The sequence below is a fragment of the Chiloscyllium punctatum genome, chromosome 8 (assembly GCF_047496795.1).
Source record: "Chiloscyllium punctatum isolate Juve2018m chromosome 8, sChiPun1.3, whole genome shotgun sequence".
Classification (NCBI taxonomy): domain Eukaryota; kingdom Metazoa; phylum Chordata; class Chondrichthyes; order Orectolobiformes; family Hemiscylliidae; genus Chiloscyllium; species Chiloscyllium punctatum.
Genome location: NC_092746.1, coordinates 57,391,145 through 57,413,856, shown reverse-complemented (window position 1 = coordinate 57,413,856; position 22,712 = coordinate 57,391,145). Strand labels below are relative to the sequence as shown.

General features: G+C 40.8%; 1 protein-coding gene across 1 annotated transcript in view; it reads right to left on the bottom strand.

The window, feature by feature from the left end:
• The window catches only part of LOC140480584 (polycystin-1-like protein 1), a 296,146-nt gene that overhangs the window by 150,788 nt on the left and 122,646 nt on the right, over window positions 1–22,712 (bottom strand). The window contains exons 17-24 of the mRNA XM_072575633.1: window positions 21,236–21,404; window positions 19,327–19,578; window positions 16,473–16,605; window positions 13,842–14,045; window positions 12,631–12,815; window positions 6,741–6,962; window positions 4,107–4,267; window positions 1,764–2,177 (exon numbers count right to left, since the gene is read on the bottom strand). Coding sequence (XP_072431734.1) covers window positions 1,764–2,177; window positions 4,107–4,267; window positions 6,741–6,962; window positions 12,631–12,815; window positions 13,842–14,045; window positions 16,473–16,605; window positions 19,327–19,578; window positions 21,236–21,404 — 1,740 coding nt within the window. The remainder of the gene's footprint in view (window positions 1–1,763; window positions 2,178–4,106; window positions 4,268–6,740; window positions 6,963–12,630; window positions 12,816–13,841; window positions 14,046–16,472; window positions 16,606–19,326; window positions 19,579–21,235; window positions 21,405–22,712) is intronic.

Sequence of the window (22,712 nt, the reverse complement as noted above, 5' to 3'; positions counted from 1 at the left end):
AGGATGAGCAGAGGCCAATAACAGTCCTCCCACCAAGATCAGCTGATATTGCACAGCTGATTTTCTATTTCAAGTTTGAAATGAGACAATTGATTAAGATTCATATTAAAAAATCACACTAAAAGCTTAGAATACACAAAAGTGCTTCTTGGTACATTCTCAAAGCATGATGGGAAATGAAGCCAAAACAGTCAATGATGGGATATGAAACCAATTCTGCTGGAACTTATTTAAAAATATAGGTTGTAAAACTGAATGAACTCAACAAGGATGAACAGCATCCTCAGGATGAAAGGGAACAGACAGGGAGAATGCAAAGCCATTGTGATAACAACATTGCACAGGATTAATCAGCACATGAAAAGGACATGTGCTACGAAAGATGAGGTTGCGTGTTTGCAAATATATGTGTTTCCAAATGTGTTATATGTAAATATTTTGGCTTCATCAATTTATCTCCATTTCTTTTGCATAATAAACTTCTGTTTTATTGTGTGAACCAAGTCTGTAGTGTAACATGCTTGTGTTCTAGTGAAAGACGACCTCTATAATACCAAAAGAAACAATGATCTATTAAGCCAGACTTCAATCTGGGATCTGACTTGTCTAGTAATACCTTCAGCTGGGATATAACAATGTGAATTAAGATGGAGAGTGGCTACACTTATCCAGGAGAAATTGCTAAGGATGACAAAGTGCACTGTATAACCAGTGATGATGCGCCAAAACTTTGAGATTTTCCTCAGAATAAGCCCTTGGAGGCAAATACTGAAAATTCAACAATGCATTCTGCTATGACTAACAAAAGAAAGAAAGCTTCATACACGGTTTTATATGTTTACTATAACAGAATTCAATACATAACTCATGTAAAAATAAAAGTACATGTAAAAATAATAAACATAAAGACACCATTAACTTATCAGACCACAGGGCTGTTCTCTCATTAGAGAAAGACTACTGGTGGCGTTTTAATCTGAGGGTCACCATGCCTCGGGTGAGGGGAGAGTTTCAGAAGGAGAGTTCTTCATGGTAACCTCAGCTAGTGTTGAAAGTGAACCCATGCTGTTGGCATCTCTCTGCATCACAAGTCAGCTATCCAGCCAACCGAGCTAACTGATCACCAGAAATGATAAATATATTAAGTCGTATATGCATATCTGGGGAAGAGGTTTGCGTTGTCTCAGCCAGATATGTTTTCCATCAAGGTGTGATGGCAAAATTGCATGGGTGGCTACAGCCCACCACCTTCCCATCCAACCGCAAGCTATTTCCCCATAATGTGCTGTGCGGATAAGACATTGTCCGGTCTGGTCCTTAACCGACAAATTAATGGACAGCTAACAGCCTACTTCCACCTTGCCACTATAATATGATGGATGGTAGAAGGAGAGTCCTGGTACTGCTGGGATTACTCAGCTATGAGCCAATCAGATAACCTGATACCTCTTAAGGCAGGATTTCCTATCCCAGAGGCTTGAAGTCCATTACATAAGCTTAAGATGCGCTACCACCACCATCGCCCCCTCCCCCGCTAAACCAGTGAACTGGGGTGTCGAGAGGTGGCAGGGGGAAAGCTTTTATAAAAGGTGATGATCTTGTCTACTGAAGGATAAGCAACATGACCCCATGCCGAGCAATAAAATTCAGCCCAAAACATAGCACCTACAACAACATATGTTTTCAAGATATATACATATGCACATACACCCACATATACGTGCTATCATACACTCTTGGGGATGAACATTTTAAAGATTTACCTGAAGCATTTGCTGACATGGCATTTCTTGGTAGCCTTGCACGAGGCCTCCCATTAAAGACCTGTTCCTCTGGCACTGGAAATGGGAATGGAGTTTGTGAGGTAGTGGCTCTTATTGTCCCGTTTGTTGCATTAATTGTGGAGGCATTGATTGCAATATCAGAAGGGGTTGAAGTTGTAGCAGTGCTGACCACTTTGTCAGAATTATTTTGAACAACTGAGTCAATCCAAGCATCGACACTACCTTTGTTGATGTGGCTGGTTGTAGACTGAGCTCTTTGAGTACTGGTCCCATTCATAGCGGTACTTATTAATGTCTGGCTGCTGGAAGTCACCTCAGCTGAAGGTGCCACAGTCATGACAGGGCCATACAAACTTGATTGTAAATTGTCTATGACAAGTTTACAAAACGGAACTGTAAAACAAATACAGTTGATTAATACAGAAGTAAAATGTTGCTAATACAGGAAACCCTCAGCAGGTCTGGCAGCATCACCTCTCGAGAGTGAAACAGAGTTAATATTATAGCAAATTTTTGTTTTTATTGCGCATAATATTAAAGTGTTTGCCAGGTCTGGGAGGAAAGGTAAACTAGGCCTAACGTTAAATTCAGAGCTATCTGAATTTCTTTGAAAAGTGGTGATCAGTTTTTCTTGACTATTATTTTGAATGTCAGTATCAGTTTTGCAAATATCATTAGCAGTTATGATCTAAATCACAAGTTTCATCAGTAAATAATCTTTTGAAGCAAAACCAGATATTAACAGCAATCTGTAAAATACAATGAAAAGCATGTGCCTCTTCTTTGTTGCAGGTAGGTCTCTAAGCCTTCACGCTTACTAAATGATGAAGATAGAAGCTTGTTAAAATGTACACACTAACAGCACTTTTTGGCAATTTTCGCTTGGCTTCCAATCTGATTCTTTATGTAATCCTCCTCAAGTTTCACTAGCTAGATGCCTAACATGCATGAAAATCTATCACTGTGGAGGTAATGCATTGGGTGCCTGCTGTAGGATCTCCATTCTATTCCCAAAGGGACTCCCTAGTAAACTTAACTCCAGAGGGGTTAGGGATTGAATATAGAGCCAAGGGTGGAAGTCCACTAGCAGCTTAGGAATGCTGCTGGAGGGAGAAAGACAGTTAATGTTTTGAGTCCGATGTATCTTCTTCAGAGCTAATACAGTTGAGAATGATGCATTTTAAGTTTAGGTACATTTGTGAGGGTGCACAGAACACCCACAGTGAAACTTTATCAATTGAATTGATGAAACACAGGAAGGCAGACACAGAGGAGGAAAGCACTTTTTAAATTAAGAAACACTTAATTTAACATGATGTAATCAGTATGTATGAAATGGTTGGATAACGAGAAATGAATGTCATTTAAAATGACAGCAATAGTCATTCATGGAAGTCATGACTGTTGATTTATTCCTTGCCTGATAGACATACCTTTCAGGAAGAATCAGTGGGCAGCAAGAAGTGGAAACCTGAGCTAATTTTAATTCTCTGTCAGGAGTAATGTGAATGAATATCAAATATCACACCATGACTGCTGCCTCAGCTGAGATCAACTAATTCAAATGAGCTGGATGTTGAGCTTGGGACCTCTTTGATCTACACAACAAAATAGAAGATCATAATGTGAATAATTGAATCTAAATGTATGCAATTATTGTTTGAATGGTTTATTATAACAAACTACTATTACCATCATGAAGTGGCTGCATAATTATCGTTTATTACATCAGATGCATGCGCAAGTGCAAAACCTGTTAACCAAGGAGAAGCAAAAACTCATATCCATCAGTTCTTGACGCCTCTCCTTTGACTGCTGGAGCAGGTTACCTCTGGCTGCTAACAGACACACATCCACAGGACAAAAAAAATGCAGAAAAAAGTAAGGCAAATTCTTTGTAAAAATAAATAACGTTGCAATGTGACAATCCTTATTAGATGGTTAAGGTAATGGACAATGGACACAAGATTATTCGACCAATGTTCATTCATTCACAGAAATATGAGACACCAGTACAAATGCAAAAATATTTCTTTTTTTGAAACCGTTATTTACATTCCACCACCAGGAAGAACAGAAACACCCAAGTGGCCAGTGAGAAGCAGTGCCCTTCAAATCAAAGGGCAATGCTGTGTGATCAAAAAAGTGAAGGGGAGGGCAGGGATTAAATCAAAATAGAGTTGGAGGGGGAAATAAAATACTCCTCTCCCGGCGGTGCCTACCTCCCCTGAACAGCTCGAGGGTGTTGGTGGACACCGCATGCTCAAAATTATCTCAAAGTTGATTTGTTAATTGACAGTCCCACAACACTTTGTGACTCACCATCAAGAGGATCAGTTTCAGTTGAATTCACAAGATATAATTTCCAAGAATACGAGAGATTCAAAGTTTCAGAACATTCCTCACACACAGCTTTGACAGAAAAAGCATTGTTCCAGTTGATGGAATTATTCAGACATTCAATACAGTAGATCTTCACCAGTCTGTGAAAGGGATCACTAAAGATTAATAGTTAATTCTTTCCTTTCCGCTCTCCCTCTCTCTTCAAAGATGGTGCAAAGATTCATTTTTCATGAGACATGAACATCAGTATCAAGACTATAGTTTGTTGCCCATTCCTAATTGCCCTTGAATTGATTGACTTGCTAGGTCATTTCAGTTGGTACTGAAGATCAACCACACTGCAGATGGTCTAGAGCCACCTGTAAGCCAATCTGGGACAGACAGATTTCCTTCCCTAAAGAACATTAGTGAGTCAAATTACTTTTTTACCACAATTGATGACACTTTCAAGGTTTGCATTATGAACATGAGCTTTCAATTCCAGACTTATTCATTGCACTTAATTTTCACCAGCGTTAGAATTTGAATCCATCTTCTGAGAGCCTGGGGATTCTGGATTACTTGTCCAGTGATATGACCGTATCTCACCAACTCCCCATGGACTCAAACAAAACAGTGAAAACATAATTACACAAGTGAAAAAGTAAAATAATATTCAGGTTATTTCCTACTCATTCCTATATTGCAAATAATTTTTAAAATGTGGGTATTATGATGTTATGAATCAAGACAGTTTTCTTAGAAGGTGAGACAAAATGGAGGCAATAATTCCGATAGCTAATCGGAGAGATAAACAGAATACAGGTAAATGCCAAGAAATGTACTTTTATTATAAAACATTCCTTCATTATACCTGACAATTGTACATCCTTTTAATAGAGTACCTAGATTGGTCCCTAACATTCTTTACATTGATGACTAACTACTTATTCCTAAGTAATATCTCAAGGGCATAGGAAATTTTGTGAGTCGTATTATGATGACAAACCATTTGAGTACTAAGCTAGCTTTCATCTCAGCAAACCGATACCCTTGTAAGACTTGGTTCCACTATGCAAAATACTCAGTGGGCTCAGCTCAGAAGATCTCTTTCTGATCAGTAAAATGCATTAAGAGCACCACATTGTCAAGACAGAAAAAAGAAACTATACGCTTACCCATTGCAACTTTGTAAATGAGCAATTTGATCAGAAATAAACTTGTCAATCTGTAAGATTTGCTAACCAGAAGTGCAAAGTTCATTTCAATTGTATCAGAATGTTTGTGTTGTTATTTGTTTTTTATTCGGCATAACACCATTAAAGCATTGCAAAGATTAAGAATGCTTGGATAGGAATCTGAAGGTTGCAATAACATCCCTGAATGCTGATCACAACTCATTGAGGTTAATTGGCCTGTTGATCAGAAGAGCACATTCAGCCAAAGAGCTCAGTCTCAGTGAGATGGTATATTTAATGTAGACTGGCTTTTCTCCCTGAATTGCACCTTCTGCTCGATAACCAAGGTGTGACAAAAGTGAAAAAACACACTCCAAAATTATTCTACTTTGATGGACTTCACTTGTTGGTGATTGCCTCGAGAAGAAAGAAAATAAAAGAAACCCATTTAAGTCATATTCAATCAAGAATCAGTCGATAATTTCTATTGGGTCATTGTTTTTAGAACTTTTGCAAAGTATACATAAACAGACATCGTAAAAGAGATGCAAACTACAAGCTATGCAGAAATTACCTACAGTACTAATAATGCAGTAACTTTTAAGTTACAGGTTATAAATGTCTAGCATGCTTTTAGTTATTTGGATATGTGACATGAAGATACTCATCAATTTACTTAAGTCTTTAACCTAATCTATATAGAACAAACACTTATTTGATCTTAAATGCAAACATTCACCACCTAGGAACACATCATTGACTTAAGTGCAGTTATTGATCCAGAGACAGGTAAAAGCCAAAGTTTAGGGCGCAATCAATTGTTTAATCAGAAACAGACATATAGACTACCAGCAAAGAGCAGGGATTTCTGCCACTTGCCCAGACAGGATCCCATCCCATTGGGTCAATGTCCGATAGGTTAACCCAATGCCAAGGGAAAAAAAAAGCTGTGTCCAGTGATAGGTCCAATCCTCCAAAGCCCAACATTGAGCCCTGCTGGCTGTTCTATGTGGAACATTGCATATCAGTTCACAAAGCCTGCCACAGAATGGCAGAATGTGGGTTAACTTGAAGCCAACTCGACCCTGACAACCCAGGTTATACCTTTCTGCTCCAGCTCCTACATTCCAAAGGATAATACAACAGTAAATGTAGCATCAAATTACCAACATTTTTTCTTGTTTAAATGTAGCAATTGGGGAAATCTCCACCTCTTTCCAAACTTTAATGACATTAAACTTCAAATATATTGTCCCAACATCAACTTATCCTTTTGTTTCATTTCCACTGACACCACACGCAATTCCCAATAAGATGTGGTCCCAAAGTACTGCCTGATGTTTGTTACTAGCTACTGGATCATGTTAATGTGCAGAAGTCATCTCCAAGCTCTTTAATATTTATTTCCTCCTGTTGATTTGTAGGTGTTCAGCATACCACTACATAAAATATGTACCTTAAATTGTCTTTTTTTTTGATGGTTATAAACTGCTGTGCTTCTGAAGAATATCTTTTCTTATTGTTAACTGTTAACTTGAAGACAAACTGATCAATATCAGTTTTCAGTGCAGACACTGAGACATCGATCATACTGGACGTTGTGTTCAGCGGGTCTGGGGAATCAGGTTTGAAACAAGGGACATTTAATCCACTCACTGTTTCACAAGCCCAGGAAAATCTGTAAAGTAATGTAGGAAAGTGAAATAAATTTGGGCACTTAAATGTAGAATAACATAATTTACTAATGATGCAACCATTAGGAAACACGGCATAAAATATTCAAGGTTTTGTTAGTTTATAGTCATCATAGAATCACAGAGTACAGAAGAGACCCATAGGATCATCAGGCCTGCATCAACTACACTAAATCTACACGAATCCCACTTTCCAACTCTGGCCCATAGCCTTGAATGTTATGACATTTCAGGTCCTCGACCAAGTGCTTTTTAAAGATTGTGAGGTTTCCCAGTTCAACTACCCACTCAGGTAGTGTTTTCCAGATTCCCATGACTCTCTGGAGTCAAAACACCTTTCCTCAAATCCCTTGAAATTATGCCCCCTTGTTACTGACCCTTTAACAGCTGTTTCTATCTACCTTGTCCATGCCCCTCACTCAGATCCCCCTCAGCCTTCTCTGCTGCAGAGAAAACAACCTGAGCTGATCCAGTCTCTCTTCACAGATAAACTGCTCCATCCCAGGCAATATCCTAATTAATCTCCACTGCACACACTCCAGTGCAATTACATCCCTCCTTTGGCGCAGTGACCAGAACTACACACTGTACTCCAGCTGCATAGTCACCAAAGTCCTGTACAGCTCCAACACAACCTCCCTGCTCTTATACTCTATGTCACAACCGATTGAGGTAAGGGTCCTTTATCTCTTCTTAGCCACCTTATTAATCTGTCCTGCCACCTTCAGGGATCTGTGGACAAGCACCTCAATATCCCTCTGAGTTCTTCTGAACTTTTTAGTATCCTGCCATTCATTCAGTACTCACTTAGAGTCAAAGAGTTATAGAGATGTAACGCACAGAAACAGACCCAGCAATTGGCCCATATCCCTCTAAACCCTTCCTATTCATATACCCAGCCAGATGACTTTCAAATGCTAAAAATCACGGAACACCAGGTTATAGTCCACCAGGTTTATTTGGAAGCACTAGCGTTTGGAGCGCTGTTCCTTCATCAGGGAGCTGTGGGGCAGGATCATAAGACACAGAATTTATAGCAAAAGGTTACAATGTCATGAAACTGAAACGATATATTGAACAAACTTAGATTGCTGTTAAGTCTTTCATCATTTAGAATGAGTTGCAGGTTTCAGTTAATTAATATATAAATCCCAGGACTTCTTTTAAGTCACGTTTGAGATAACTTAAATTCTGCTGGCTGCTCTATGTGGAACATTGCATATCAGTTCACAAAGCCTCCCACAGAATGGCAGAATGTAGTCAACTAGAGTACCAGCCTGCACCACTTCCTCAAGCAGCTCATTCCATATACACACCACCTTCTGTGTGAAAATGTTGCCCCTTAGGTCTCTTTTATATCTTTCCCCTCTTACCCTAAACCTATGCCCTCTAATTCTGGACTCCCCAACCCAGGGAAAAGACTTTGTCGATTTATCCTATCCATGCCCCTTATAATTTTGTAAACCTCTATAAGGTCACCCCTCAGGCTCCGACGCTCCAGGGAAACCAGCCCCAGCTTGTTCAGCCTCTCCCTATAGCTCAAATCCTCCAACCCTGGCAACATCCTTGTACGTCTTTTCTGAACATTTTCAAGTTTCACAACATCTTTCCGATAGGAAGGAGACCAGAATTGCATGCAATATTCCAACAGTGGCCTGACCAATGTCCTGTACAGCCGCAACATGACCTCTCAACTCCTGTACTCAATGCTCTGACCAATAAAATAAAGCACACCAAATGCCTTCTTCACTATCCTATCTACTTGTGATTCCACTTTCAAGGAGCTATGAACCTTCACTCCAAGGTCTCTTTGCTCAGCAACACTCTTTAGACCTTACTGTTAAGTCCTGCTAAGATTTGCTTTCCCAAAATGCAGCACCTCGCATTTATCTGAATTAAACTCCATCTGCCACTTCTCAGCTCATTGGCCCATCTGGTCCAGATCCTGTTGTAATCTGAGGTAACCTTCTTCACTGTCCACTACATCTCCAATTTTGGTGTCATCTGTAAACTTACTAACTGTATCTCTTATGTTCACATCCAAATCATTTATGTAAATGACAAAAAGTAGTGGACAGAGCACCGATCCTTGTGGCACTCCACTGGTCACAGACCTCCAGTCTGAAAAACAACCATCCACCACCCTCTCTCTTCTACCTTTGAGCCAGTTCTGTATCCAAACGGCTAGTTCTCCCTTTATTCCGTGAGATCTAACCTTGTTAATCAGTCTCCCATGGGGAACCTTGTCGAATGTCTTACTGAAGTCCACATAGATCACATTTACTGCTCTGCCCTCAGCAATCCTCTTTGTTACTTCTTCAAAAAACGCAATCAAGTTTGTGAGACATGATTTCCCACGCACAAAGCCATGTTGACTATCCTTAATCAGTCCTTGCCTTTCCAAATACATGTACATCCTATCCCTCAGGATTTCCTCCAACAACTTGCCCACCACCAACGTAGGCTCACCGGTCTATAGTTCCCTGGCTTGTTCACTAATTTTAACATCCTGATTCTTATCAGATCACTTACCATCTCTCACCTCTACAATCTTCCAACTTCACCCCCTCAAGTTAGCGAATTGCAAACTTGAGTATTTCTAGTACATCCCTAGTTTAGTCATTTACCATCAGACATATTTTCTTATCAAACTGTTCAGCAACATATTACACATCACTGGAGCATGTGGAACTTGAATGTGGGACTCTGGCTCAGAGGCACTCATTCATCCCCCAGTAGAATTCTCCTCAATCAGAATCACTTGCTTACGCAAGCTAAACGAAGCCATGCTAAATTTTGACATCTTATGTTACCCAGAGTTAAGTTTTAAATTCCATTTTCTATCTTTCATCAAAACCATCCAGCTAACCATCACAACACTTTCCACTGCAGCCTCCCTAAACTGAAACCCTTAACCATTTGACAGTCATCTCTTGCCTTGATTTCACCAATATCCTTCACAAGGATGCCTATTTTCCACCTTCTAAATGCCCCAAAACTAAACTGCCGTATTCTGTCTCTCATCATGACCCACCACCTCAACCTGTCCACCGCCCTCACCCACTCCAATCTCTCAGCCTCGCAAAGTGCAGCCCTCAGTTCACTCCGCTCCATCCCCAACCTCAACATCAAACCAGCAGACAAGGGTGGGTCGGGGGGGTCAGTGGTAGTTTGATGCACTGACCTCGACCAAAGCCAGGCGCCAACTCAAAGACACCTCCTCCTGTCCCCTTGACCACAACCTCACCTCCCAAAATCAATCCATCATCTCCTAGACCATACACAACCTCATCACCTCAGGAGATCTGCCACCCGCAGCTTCCAACCTCAGTTCAGGAACCCCACACCGCCTGATTCTACCTTCTACCCCAGTCGACCCATTGTCTCGGCCTGCTCCTGCCCCACCAAACTCATCTCCACATACCTTGATACTGTCCTATTGCCCAGGGACTCCCCACATACGTTTGATACACCACCCATGCCCTTCACCACTTCCAGGACTTGCATTTCCCTGGCCCCCAAGGCCTCATCCTCACCACGGACAACACCTCCATCTGCATTGATGAGGTTCTCCAAGTCCTCCATTTCTTCCTCTCCCGAAGCCCCTACCAGTACCCTTCCTCTGACACTCTCATTCGTTTGGTTTAACTGGTCCTCGCCCTCAATAATTTCTCCTCTGAATCCTCCCACTTCCTCCAGGAGGAAAGGAGTAGCCATGGGCACCCACATGAGCCCCAGCTATACCTGCCTCTTTATCAGTTACATGGAACAGTCCATCTTCAGTAGTTACACCGGCACCATCCCCCACCTTTTCCTCAGCTGCATTGACAACTGCATCGGCGCCACCTCCTGCTCCCACGAGGAGGTTGAACAGTTCATCAACTTCCCCAACACATTCCACCCCAATCTTAAGTTCATCTGGACCATCTGAGACACCTCCCTCCCCTTCCTGGACCTCTCAATTTCCATCAACGGTGACCTACTCAACACTGACATCTTCTACAAAACCATCTCCTCCCACAGCTACCTGGACTACACGTCCTCACACCCTGTCTCCTGTAAAAATTCCCAATTCCTCCACCCCTGCCGCATCTGATCCCAGGAGGACTAGTTCCACCACACAACACACCAGATGGCCTCCTTCTTTAAAGATCGCAATTTCCCCTCCAACGTGGTTGATGATGCCCTTCAGCACATCTCATCCACTTCCTACACCTCCGCTCTCAAACTTCATCCCTCCAACCACAACAAGGACAGAACGTTCCTGGTCCTCACCTTCCACCCCACCGACCTCCGTATACATCGCATCATCCTCCGCCATTTCCACCACCTACAAATGGACCCCACCACTAGAAATATATTTCCCTCCCCACCCGTATCTGATTTCCATAAAGACCATTGCCTCCGCGACTCCCTTGCCAGGTCCACACCCACACCAACCCACCCTCCCTTCCTGGCACCCTCCCCTGCCACCGCAGGAATTGCAAAACCTGCAGCCACACCCCCTCCCTCATCTCCGTCCAAAGGCCCAAAGGAGCCTGCCACATCCATCAAAGTTTCACCTGCACATCTACACGTCATTTACTGTACCTGTTGCTCCCGATGTGGTCTCCTCTACATTTGGGAGACAGGATGTCTACTCGCAGACCGCTTCAGAGAACATCTCCAAGACACTCACACCAACCAACTCCACCACCATGTGGTCAAACACTTCAACTCCTCCTCCCACTCTGCTAAGAACATGCAGGTCCTGGCGCTCCTTCATCACCACTCCCTAACCACCTGACGCCTGGAGGAAGAACGCTTCATCTTCCGCCTCGGGACCCTGCAATCTCACGGCCTCAATGTGGATATCACCAGTTTCCTAATTTTTCCTCTCCCAACCTTATCCCAGTTCCAACCTTCCAACTTGGCACCACCCTCATGGACTGTCCATCTTCCTTCCCACCTATCCGCTCCACCCTACTTTCTGATCGGTCACCGTTATCCCCACCTCCATCTAACCTATCACACTCTCAATTATCTTCCCCCCAGCCCCACCCCCTCCCATTTATCTCTCCATCCCCTCAGCTCACAGCCTCATTCCTGATCAAGGGCTTTTGCCTGAAATGTCGTTTCTCCTGGTCCTCGGATGCTGCCTGACCTGTTATTCCAGCACCACACTCTTGACTCTAATCTCCATCTGCAGTCCTAACTTTCGCCACATCTATTATTATTTGCTGACCATCCACACCACCTTACATTAGCTTATTATCCTCTAATGCAGTAAACTGAAATGCTTGCCCTTTTTAAGTCCCTTTGCATCATTAATCCCAAATTGTCCAAACTTCCTCAGCACATATGCCTTTCCTCACCCATCATTTTCCAACTACTAAGCCCTCTTGCCGTAGCCTCACTATTGTGTTTTGGATCTTCAACTGACTTGGTCCTGAACTAAAAAACTTCTTCAATACTCTTTCACTACTTCTGACTTGTTTTTTTTCCCCTAAATCCACATTTTTGTTAAGTTTCAGTCATGCTTTTGAGCTTTCCTTCCAATTCCAAGAACTGTTCCTATTGTTTTTCCAACACTGCAGTGTTGTCATATAAATGCAAGGTCTTGCTGATTCTCTGTTAAATTAAATCACAAATCAAATTTCCATTATGACTCACCTGAGGTCTGCAGTACCTGGATAGTCCGGATCATATGATTCTGATCCATTCAAACTTATGATGGACTCATGATTGTAGGTCATAAAGAGCTGTGTACCACCTGAAATGAGACTCACTGGTGGGGTAGGAAGGATCTCAACATTTACAGTATAGTTGTTATAAACCACACTGCCAACAATTTGAACCTGCAGTAGAAAAATAATTCAAGATGACTGAAATTGGACAATTGCATAACAGACAACTACTCATTCTAGATCTTGTATAAACTTACTTAAGGTTCTCAAATAAATTTTCCTTCTTCCCTCACAGTAATAAATGCCAGACCAGGCAATAGGAATACAAAAAAATGATTAAATTCCTCCAGTAATATTACAGTCATGACAAAATATCAGTAAACATTAACTTGTGGGCGGCATGGTGGCACAGTGGTTAGCACTGCTGCTTCACAGCGCCAGAGACCTGGGTTCAATTCCCGCCTCAGGCGACTGACTGTGTGGAGTTTGCACATTCTCCCTGTGTCTGCGTGGGTTTCCTCCTGGTGCTCCACTTTCCTCCCACAGTCCAAAAATGTGCAGGTTAGGTGAATTGGCCATGCTAAATTGCCCATAGTGTTAAGTGAAGGGGTAAATGTAGGGTAATGGGTCTGGGTGGGTTGCGCTTCAGTGGGTCGGTGGGAACTTGTTGGGCCAAAGGGCCTGTTTCCACACTGTGAGTAATCTAACTTAAAAATAAACTACATCTCCATCTTATCATTAATCATCCACATTCCTGGATTTAGGTACATAAGCCAGGCTGAAAATTCAGATAAGACTATGAAGGAGTGCACTTGATATGAGAATCTTTAAATTTGGCCATTAAATGATAACAGTTAAACAGTACAAGAGTAGTAAACACTAAGGAGACTTCGTGTTCAATAGTTTTTGAAAAATATGTGCTTTCACTTAAATAGCACGAATTGCCAAACTTCTAAATATTTATCTGGGGTATCTCTGAAACACACAAGGAGAGGCAGTAACATGGTAGTATATTATCAGGCCAGCATTCCAGAGGCCTTGACACATGCCCTCGCAGCATGGCAGCTGCTGGAATTTGAATGAAGACACAATGTTATTTTTCACACTTGGTCTCAAGCACTTTAAACAAATCCTACAAAAAGCAAATGCGCTTTTAATGGAATGAATGCAGATTGCACTATCAGACTAATTTCTTACCCTGGCAATTGCAAGGTAGTTTCCGTAATCCAGTAGATAGCCTGGAATGAGTATAGACTGTTTGTTAACATCAATCTGTGATAATGTGACCAGCGAACTGTCTGGCTGAAAGAAGGACCAGGAGTACTGAATACCTCTGGAGATGTTACAGGCAAACTCACTCTCAAATGTAACTCCAAGCTTGAAAGACTGATATCTTCTAACCTGCATGAAAAGCATTGACCTTATTCTTGCAACAGTGAGAGATTTATAATCAGTTAACAAGCTTATTATCACATTTATATTTCATTCTACATTAGGAGCCACGCAGATAACATGACAGTATTTTCATTTGGCGGGGGGGGGGGGGGGGGGGGGGGAGTGGGATATGGGCTTCAGGTTCCCCATATCCCACTACTGTAATCTCCATCTCCAAAACTCTCAGACATTTCTGTTTCAATAAACGTGGCCTGTTTATTATATTTGATTCATTCCCCCAGCGGTGGCCTGCCTTGAGCTGTCTACACAGTGTCCACTGGATGGCCTTCCCTAAATCTTCAATTTTCTGCATAGTTTCTTTTCTTTTAGACACTTTTTAAGTAAGCTTTCAGACATTTGCCAAATATTTCCTTTTATAATGCAGTGCCAAATTTTGAGTCATAGAGTCATAGTGATGAACAGCATGGAAACAGACCCTTCAGTCCAACTCCTCCATGCCGAACAGATATTCTAGTCCCATTTGTCTGCACTTGGCCCATATCCCTCTAAACCCTTCCTTTTCATATACCCATCCAGGTGCCTTTTAAATGTTGTAATTTTACCAGCCTCCACCACTTCCTCTGGCAGGTCATTCCATACACACACCACTCGTTGTGAGAAAAAGTTGCCCCCCTCGGTCCCTTTTATATCTTTACTCTATCATCCTAATCCTATACCCTCTAGTCCCCTGCTCCAGGGAAAAGACCTTGTCTATTTATCCTATCCATACCCCTCATGATTTTATAAACCTCTATAAGGTCACCTCTCAGCCTCCAATGCTCCAGCGAAAACAGCCCCAGCCTATTCATTCTCTTCCTGTTGCTCAAATCCTCCAACCCTGACAACATCCTTGTAGATATTTTCTGAACCCTTTAAAGTTTCATAACATCCTTCTGATACGAGGGAGGCCAGAATTGCACACAGTATTTCAAAAGTGGCCTAACCAATGTCCTATCCAGCTGCAACATGACCTCCCAGCTCCTGTACTCAATTCTTTGACCAGTAAAGGAAAGCATACCAATGCCTTCTTCACTATCCTATCTACCTGCGACTCCACTTTCAAGGAGCTATGAACCTGCACTCCGAGGTCTCTTTGTTCAGCAAACTCCCCAAGACCTTACCATTAAGTGTATAAGTTAGATAATATGCCTGAATAGTATCTGGTGAATCTTTCTCTGTTGTAGATACTTTGTAAATACAAGTAATTATAACTGCAACAATTGTTGACCATCCCACCTCTGCCATTTATTAAAATCATGATTCATCTCCCATCTCAATTTCATTTCCCCTTCCTATCCACTTTTCATTTGATTCTTTAAATCTCCAAAAATATATCACTCTCACTCTTCAATACACTCAACTGCTGAGCACACAAAGCTGTCTGGATTAATAATTCCTAACTTTCACATCACCTTGAGTAAGAAATATATTCTCATCTCAATGCTAAACGGTCAACCTCATCCTGAGCCATGACCTCATTTTCTCTCCCTCCAGCTACTCACGTCTTCCATACTATGTGAATGAAATTTGACTTTAAAATTTGAACTAACATTATGGAACATTTAGGATGACAAAATGATCCACATCACCTCATAACCATCTACTCTTACAAATTTGGTCCCTCTTTGTATCTTCATCCCTGTACATTGAGCATTTCTTGTTACATTCTCTCACCTTACCATCCAACTGCCCCTATTATGAGGAACATGTTGAGAAAACAAATCCAAATTTAAGAGTCAAGAGCTTAGCCATCTCAGCTTCGCCCATTATCCAAAAGGGAAGGCAACCATATTGTCTCAACACTGCAACATCCACTGTTAAGATTAAGTTAAATTGATGTGAGGAATGATTTTTCACCAAGATGAGCTGAGGAATCTGGAATTCACCATCTGTGAGGGGTTGTAGAGGCAGAAATCCTAATAACAGTTGAGAACTATGTCAATGTGCATTTGCAATGCCAAGGCATACAAGGATGTAGATCAAGTGTTGGAAAACTGAATTAGAATTGTTTGTAGCTTCCCTTTGACCAGCAGAAATTTGATTGGCTGAAAGGCCTTTTCTGTCCTGTACACTTATAAATTTCTTACTTTCTCTTGCCTCTCTCCTGCCATTTTCTCCTTTTCTTCCCTCTCCTCTTCATTCCCTATCCCCTTCCTGTCACACCCAACTATCCCAGCTAACTATCAACTTCATGCCCTCACCCATCTCCTCTCAAATCCTCGTGCACTCCAACCTGTTTCAGCTGAATATTGTGCTTGATTGCACATGTCTAATGTGACTGGAGTAGAAAAAAAATTTGAAATTTAGCATATTGAATGTGTTGGAAAGTTCATAGTTTATGATAACTTTATTTCAATTCTAAGTTCCTTGCAATGAAATAATAATTCACTGTACCTCTATTTTTGATGGACCATAGCTTTTCACTGGAGGTGGTTGGCAATTTTCAGAAATGACAAAAAGCTGGCCAGAGAGTGAGGCAGAGCTCACATTGTTAAAGATGATTACATGAACTGTAAATTCTCCTTCTCTGCCGAAAGAAAATAATACAAATAGTCACATATACAAGATTTCTGTCATGAAAGAAAAATTATCCTTCACTTCTGAAACCTGCACATGACAGAAAATAGTGAAATTATTTTCAAAGAAGATGTTTTGAAGTTGTGTTTAATATGCGATACAATTCTTCAGTAAGTCTTTACACATTAAATACGGGACTCATATTTTCAAATATGATATTGTCAGATTAGGGGAGATGATAGCCTAGTTGTATCATCACTGAACTATTAATCTAGAGATGCAGGTAATGTTCTGGGGACCTGAGTTCAAATCCTGCTGTGGCAGATGGTGAAAGTTGAATTCCATAAAAATCTGGAATCAGGCGTTTAATGATGACCACAAAACCATTGTCACTTGTTGGAAAAAACCCATCTGGTTTCCAAGTGGCATTGAGGGAAGGAAATCGCCATCCTTATCTGGTCTGGTTGACATGTGACTCAGAACCCCAGCAATACAGATGACTCTTGACTGCCCTCTGGGCAATTAGGAATGGGCAATAAATGCTGGCCTAGACAGTAATGCCTTCATTCAGTAAACAAATTTTTAAAAAGTACTAGTTTAGTAATTCAGAACCTGAATATTGACAAAGCTTTTCATCTTGCACTCATCAGGACATTTCACAAGAAATGTCAATGTACTGTAAAGGGAAAACAATTTAAACTGCGTGAAGGGAAAGTGCTGTCTATTTGGAAAGTGGACTCTAGCTGGTTGAGCCATTGCTATGGAGAATGCACCAGTTAGAAGCTGATTAATAATTAACTGTCAAGCTTTGTTTAAATTTTCAATTAAGCAGGTCACCTCTCACTGGTCAAGGAATTGCACTGAGAAATAATCCAAAGACTGAGTTTGACCATGTTGAGTTGAAAGAAAAACAATGCGTGTACACGTTATTTGAGTTTGCATAGAACAGGGCGCTGTGAGTTAATATATGCAGCTTCCAATATACCCAAGTGCATCATGCAGCAAACCCAACTGACATTTTTTAACTGGGTGTTAGTGCAATTTTTCACACACACAGGATTATGTTGCAGAAGTTGTGCAATCATGGAATCACATCTAATGTTGGTCATTGTGTTTTGAACTACTCGAGCATAGGATGATTGGGTATAGATAATATCTTGGTTGCTGCAAACGGCCGAAGAATATGCTGTTTAATATGACTCAACAAACTCAATAAAGTGACAGTTAACTGTCTGTCACCACCTCATTGTTGCAATTTCCTTGGCAAATACTCTACTGATCAAAGCTCATTTGCCAACCAATCAGCATTCCCTTTTCATACCATATAAATAGCATATTTGTATTCTGGTAAATGAGTTAAAGACAAAAAGCTTTTTAAAAAAGTCATTTTCAGCTTTGTTGGGCATGATTTATTCTTCAAAAAGCACTGAAATGTAAAATAGATCACCTTTGTCACATTAACACCAAACATTTCCTATATCCCCAGGCATTAACAGAGGTTCAGAATGGTTTTAGACCTCTAAAATGTTAGTCAATGTTCGGGGAATGTTGACAAATGGCTATGCAGAGATAGAGTCATAGAGTTGTACAGCACGGAACAGACCCTTTGGTCCAACTCCTCCATGCTGGCCAGATATCCTAAATTAATTTAGTCTCATTTGCCAGCACCATCCCATATCCCTTTAAAGTCTTCGTATTCATTTACCCATTCACATGCTTTTTATATGTTGTAATTGTACCAGCTTCCACCATTTTCTCTGGCAGATCATTCCATACACGCACCACCCGCTGCATGAAAACGTTGCCCCTTAGGTCTCTTTTATATCTTTCCCCCTCACCCTAAATCCATGCCCTCTAGTTCTGGACTCCCCCTCCCCAGGTAAAAGATTTTGTGTATTTACCCTATCCATGCCCCTCATGATTTTATCATCAACGTGACAGTGCTTCACTTGGGTCCAATCTTTATTTAAGAAACAGCACAGATAAAATGATCACACAGACCAGAGTAGCGACATTGTACGATTGAGTTACTTTTCAATAATTAATACTTTATCAATTAATCCCTTGATGGTGTTACTTAATGGAGAAATTTCTCTCAACGATGGCACTCATCTGTAACAGTGACATCTATTCTTCAGAAAATCTTTTCCGGTTAATGAACTTCCCTGTCCCTGCCATTTAAAACAAATAATTTTACTGTTGATACATTTTTTCACATATGCTTGCAGAAAATAGCCAATGCTGTCCTGTTAAGTGATCTGGCTATTTAGTGTTTATACTCTATTCTCCAGTAGATTCAGGTGCCTTCTAGATTACTGTCCAACCAGCCAATCTTCACAGGCCAGCCAACACAAGTACTTTGACACCAAGGGTGGCTGATAGGAGGGCATTACAACCAAGTCGAAGCCTGCACTCACCTAATGGCCACTTGTACACTTTCAAGAAATCACCAGATGCAGTTTATGAGCAGGAACACATAATTCACTGTTATAGTGCAAATGAAATCAGTCTTGGCAACCAGTGCTCAAGCAATTGCTCTTATGAGGTGATCTAATACATTGTAAACTACAATACATGAGCATATACAAAATAATTACATAAAATATTTGATGAAATGCACAGAAAATAAAACACTTTTTTAAAAATCAGAACCACAGAATCCTCATTTGCAAAGTATGTCTTTCCATGAACCCTCCTCAAAGATTTTAACCTCACAGCAGTATCTCCATACCTATCATAACTGTGAAACTCTCTCCTGTTCCCAATCACCACAGTGCCATCACCAAAATTCCACAAATAAGTGAGATTGGTTCCATAGTTAATGCGCACTTCCATAGTAACACTGGAGTTTAAAAGTACTGAAGTAAGATCTTGGTTGTTCATTCGGAGCCTGTTCGGTTCAACTACCTGCTGTAGCTCTATGGGGTAGATGTTTGATGTGAAAGAACTAATCTGATTTGAGGCATTTACTACCACATTATACCTGCAAAACACAAACAATATTAGTTACATTAATTAAACTCATGCAGTAACAAGTGTGCCTGAAAACCCCTGTTCAATGGTGTCTAAGGTGTGTTTATTTGTTTGAATTGATTACAATGTCAAAGTCAAGAACACATTTCTAATCTGGCTGCTTCTCTCCTTCCATCCTCCATATTCTCCACCCCCACAACCATGAAGGGCTCTTTTTGTTCTCACCTTACAACTCCATGAATATTCTATTGTCACCTCTAACACCATACAATTAACAAACATAACTGCCCTTTCCATCTGCCTTCAGAATTCTGAAGGACCATTCCATCTGTGATATCCTGGTCAACTCTTCAACCCCAACACTGCCTTCCCTTGATAAGAGCATCTTCCCATTGCATGTGCCTGTCCTCTGCCTTCTCCCTTTCCATTACTCCAAGACCCAAATTCACTTTCCAGGCAAAACATTAACTTACCTGCCCTTTATTCAAAACTACTAATGATGTGGCTACCTCTACATTGAGAAGATCAAACTTTGATTGGGAGTACATTTAAGAAAAACGCCTCTGTTCCATCTGCAAGCATCTTACTTTGGTATTCCATTCCACTCACACTGTCTTTGGTACACTATACTGTTCGAAAGAAGATCAATGGAACAGTTCCTCATATTTTAATGAGAGACTTCAAGCTATCCAAACCCAATTTTATGTTCAACAATTTTAGACCATAATTTCTGCTTCTATTTTTTCAGAATTACAATGCTTATGTTTCTTTAAAGTTTCTTTGGACTCATCTTTTGCTTCTTTACTTTTTATTTAACCTTACATTTTGCTTTGCTCCATCATGCCTTTTGTCATCTTATTGTTTCTCCCACCAATCCGATCAAACCTTCCCATTCGTTCTTCCCTTATTGCCACTTCAAACTCCCACACCTTCCCCTGCCTTCACACTTGCTTAAATCTGTTACATCTTAATGAAATTACCATTTTTGTTTGAATTGTTTAGTTTCCTTTATAGTAATCTTGGATTTACTTTTAGCCTAAATGTTTTCAGTCTCCAGGAAGTGAATTTGATAATGGGAGAAATGGGTTAGTTGGTAAGCATCTCTTAAGTGATTAAGGTTTTTTCTATTCCAAACGTTCAATGTAGAATATTATCATTTATTGTGAGCAAAACTGAATGCCAAAAAAAGGGAGTTTATGCTTTGGTTATACAGGCCAAAGGAGTGACTATGTCTGGAGTGTGCACAAAGTACTAATCACCTTATTTAAGGAACAATGTAACCACATTGGTTTACTGGAGAAGGTTTACTGGACTAATACCTGGAACAGGAAAAATGTCTCATTAGCAAAGGTTGATCAGGCTAGGCTTATATCTACTGGAGTTCAGGAATGTAAAAGACAACTTATTGAAGCATGTTAGATCTGAGGGGTCTTGACAGCATTTAAGAAGAAAGGATATTTCTTCTTGGAGGAGAATCTAGATCGAGGGAACTGTATAAAAAAAGGGGTTGCCCATTTAAGAGAGCCTACTTCATCATATCTTTTAGGCCTGTGCTTTATATATCAAAGGAGATATTAACACAACTTGTGATCTTACATTTTAGTCTTGATGCAAAAACTAGGTTAGATATGAAATCAAATCAACAAATTTCAGTAATTTATTCTTACCTTCCTGGAGTGGAATATCTTGTAGTTATTGTTCTCGATGTAGTTTTCACTGGTGGTTTATCTCCAAAATGCCAGGCAAACTGCAAAGGGTCATCCTCTGCAGTTATTGCTGTGAACACGATGTCAGAAAAGGTAGCGTATATAGTCTTATTTGTAAAGATATAAACAGCTGCAAAACAACAAAGTTGGTTCATTTAAACAATTAATTATATTTTGTTATAGCTACTATTTACTCATGAGGACAACTGAAGCTCTTAAATATCCATCTAAGAGATAGTTAAGGGTCCTATCCCACTGCCGCTGGCCAATCCTCAGAGTTGGCCTCAGTGCAGAGCTGAGAGTTTCCATTGCTCATGCTTGCCTGTGATAGAAACTCTGCAGTCGGGCAGTTTGTCCATCCTACAGTGGCAAATAGTAACTTGGAGGGAGCCAGGAGGTTCCAGCAGCAAGGTTTCTGCTGTGAACTATGAAATTTATTCTGACAGATCTCCAAGGAATCAGCTTTCCATTGTGGACAATCCAGGTTAATATCAAATATCCCCATACCAAGAGGAAAAACAAAGCTGCTGAGTGAAGCATTCTCTGCTTTAACACAACAGTCTCAATCCCAGAATCTCAGAATTTAGTTTGATATATCACATTTTGCTAAACTATTAGCTTGTGGTTTTTCTGGTCAAAATACCTTGTAGATATCACACTGGGGATAGTTTAATATGTGGATACATTCACACTGAAAAGTGCAGAGCCCAAACATACCAAACAGTTTTATGATCACCATGAAGTTGTTATCCTACCAACTTAAATGCCATGAAACTTCAGTTCCTGAAGCAAAAAGCAACATATGAAGTCTAAAAATCTACTCTTGATCATCAATGAAGTGAGGGAAAGGGTCACTGACACTGGTGTCAAGTTGCATTTACGCAGCATTAATCTTAATATCCCTAGAGTGCAAACAAAGGCCATTTGGCCCATTGAGTCTGCACTGACCCTCCAAAGACCATCCCATCCCTCGAACATTGCATTTACCATGGTTAGCCCACCTCATCTGCAGAATCCTGGAAACTAAGGGGCAATTTAACATGGCTAACCTACCTAGCATGCACATCTTTGGGCTGTGGGAGAAAAGCAGAACGCCCAGGAGAAACCCATGCAAGCACAGGGAGAACATGCAAACGCCACACAGTCACCCAAGATTGGAATTGAACCCAGGTCCCTCACGCTGGGAGGCAACAGTGCTGACCACTAAGTTACCGTAATTTTCTGCTCATTGATGCTCCACTTGAGTTCTGTCAGAGCCACTCAGCTCCTTATCTCATCACATCCTTGGTCCAAATTGGAAAAAAAGTGATAAACACCAAAAGTGAGGTAAGAGTGATTGCCCTTGACAGGCAGCATTGACTGAGTGTGGTATCACTGAGTCCTAACAAAACTAGTCAGAAAAGATGGCACTGGAAAAGCACAGCAGATCAGGCAGTGT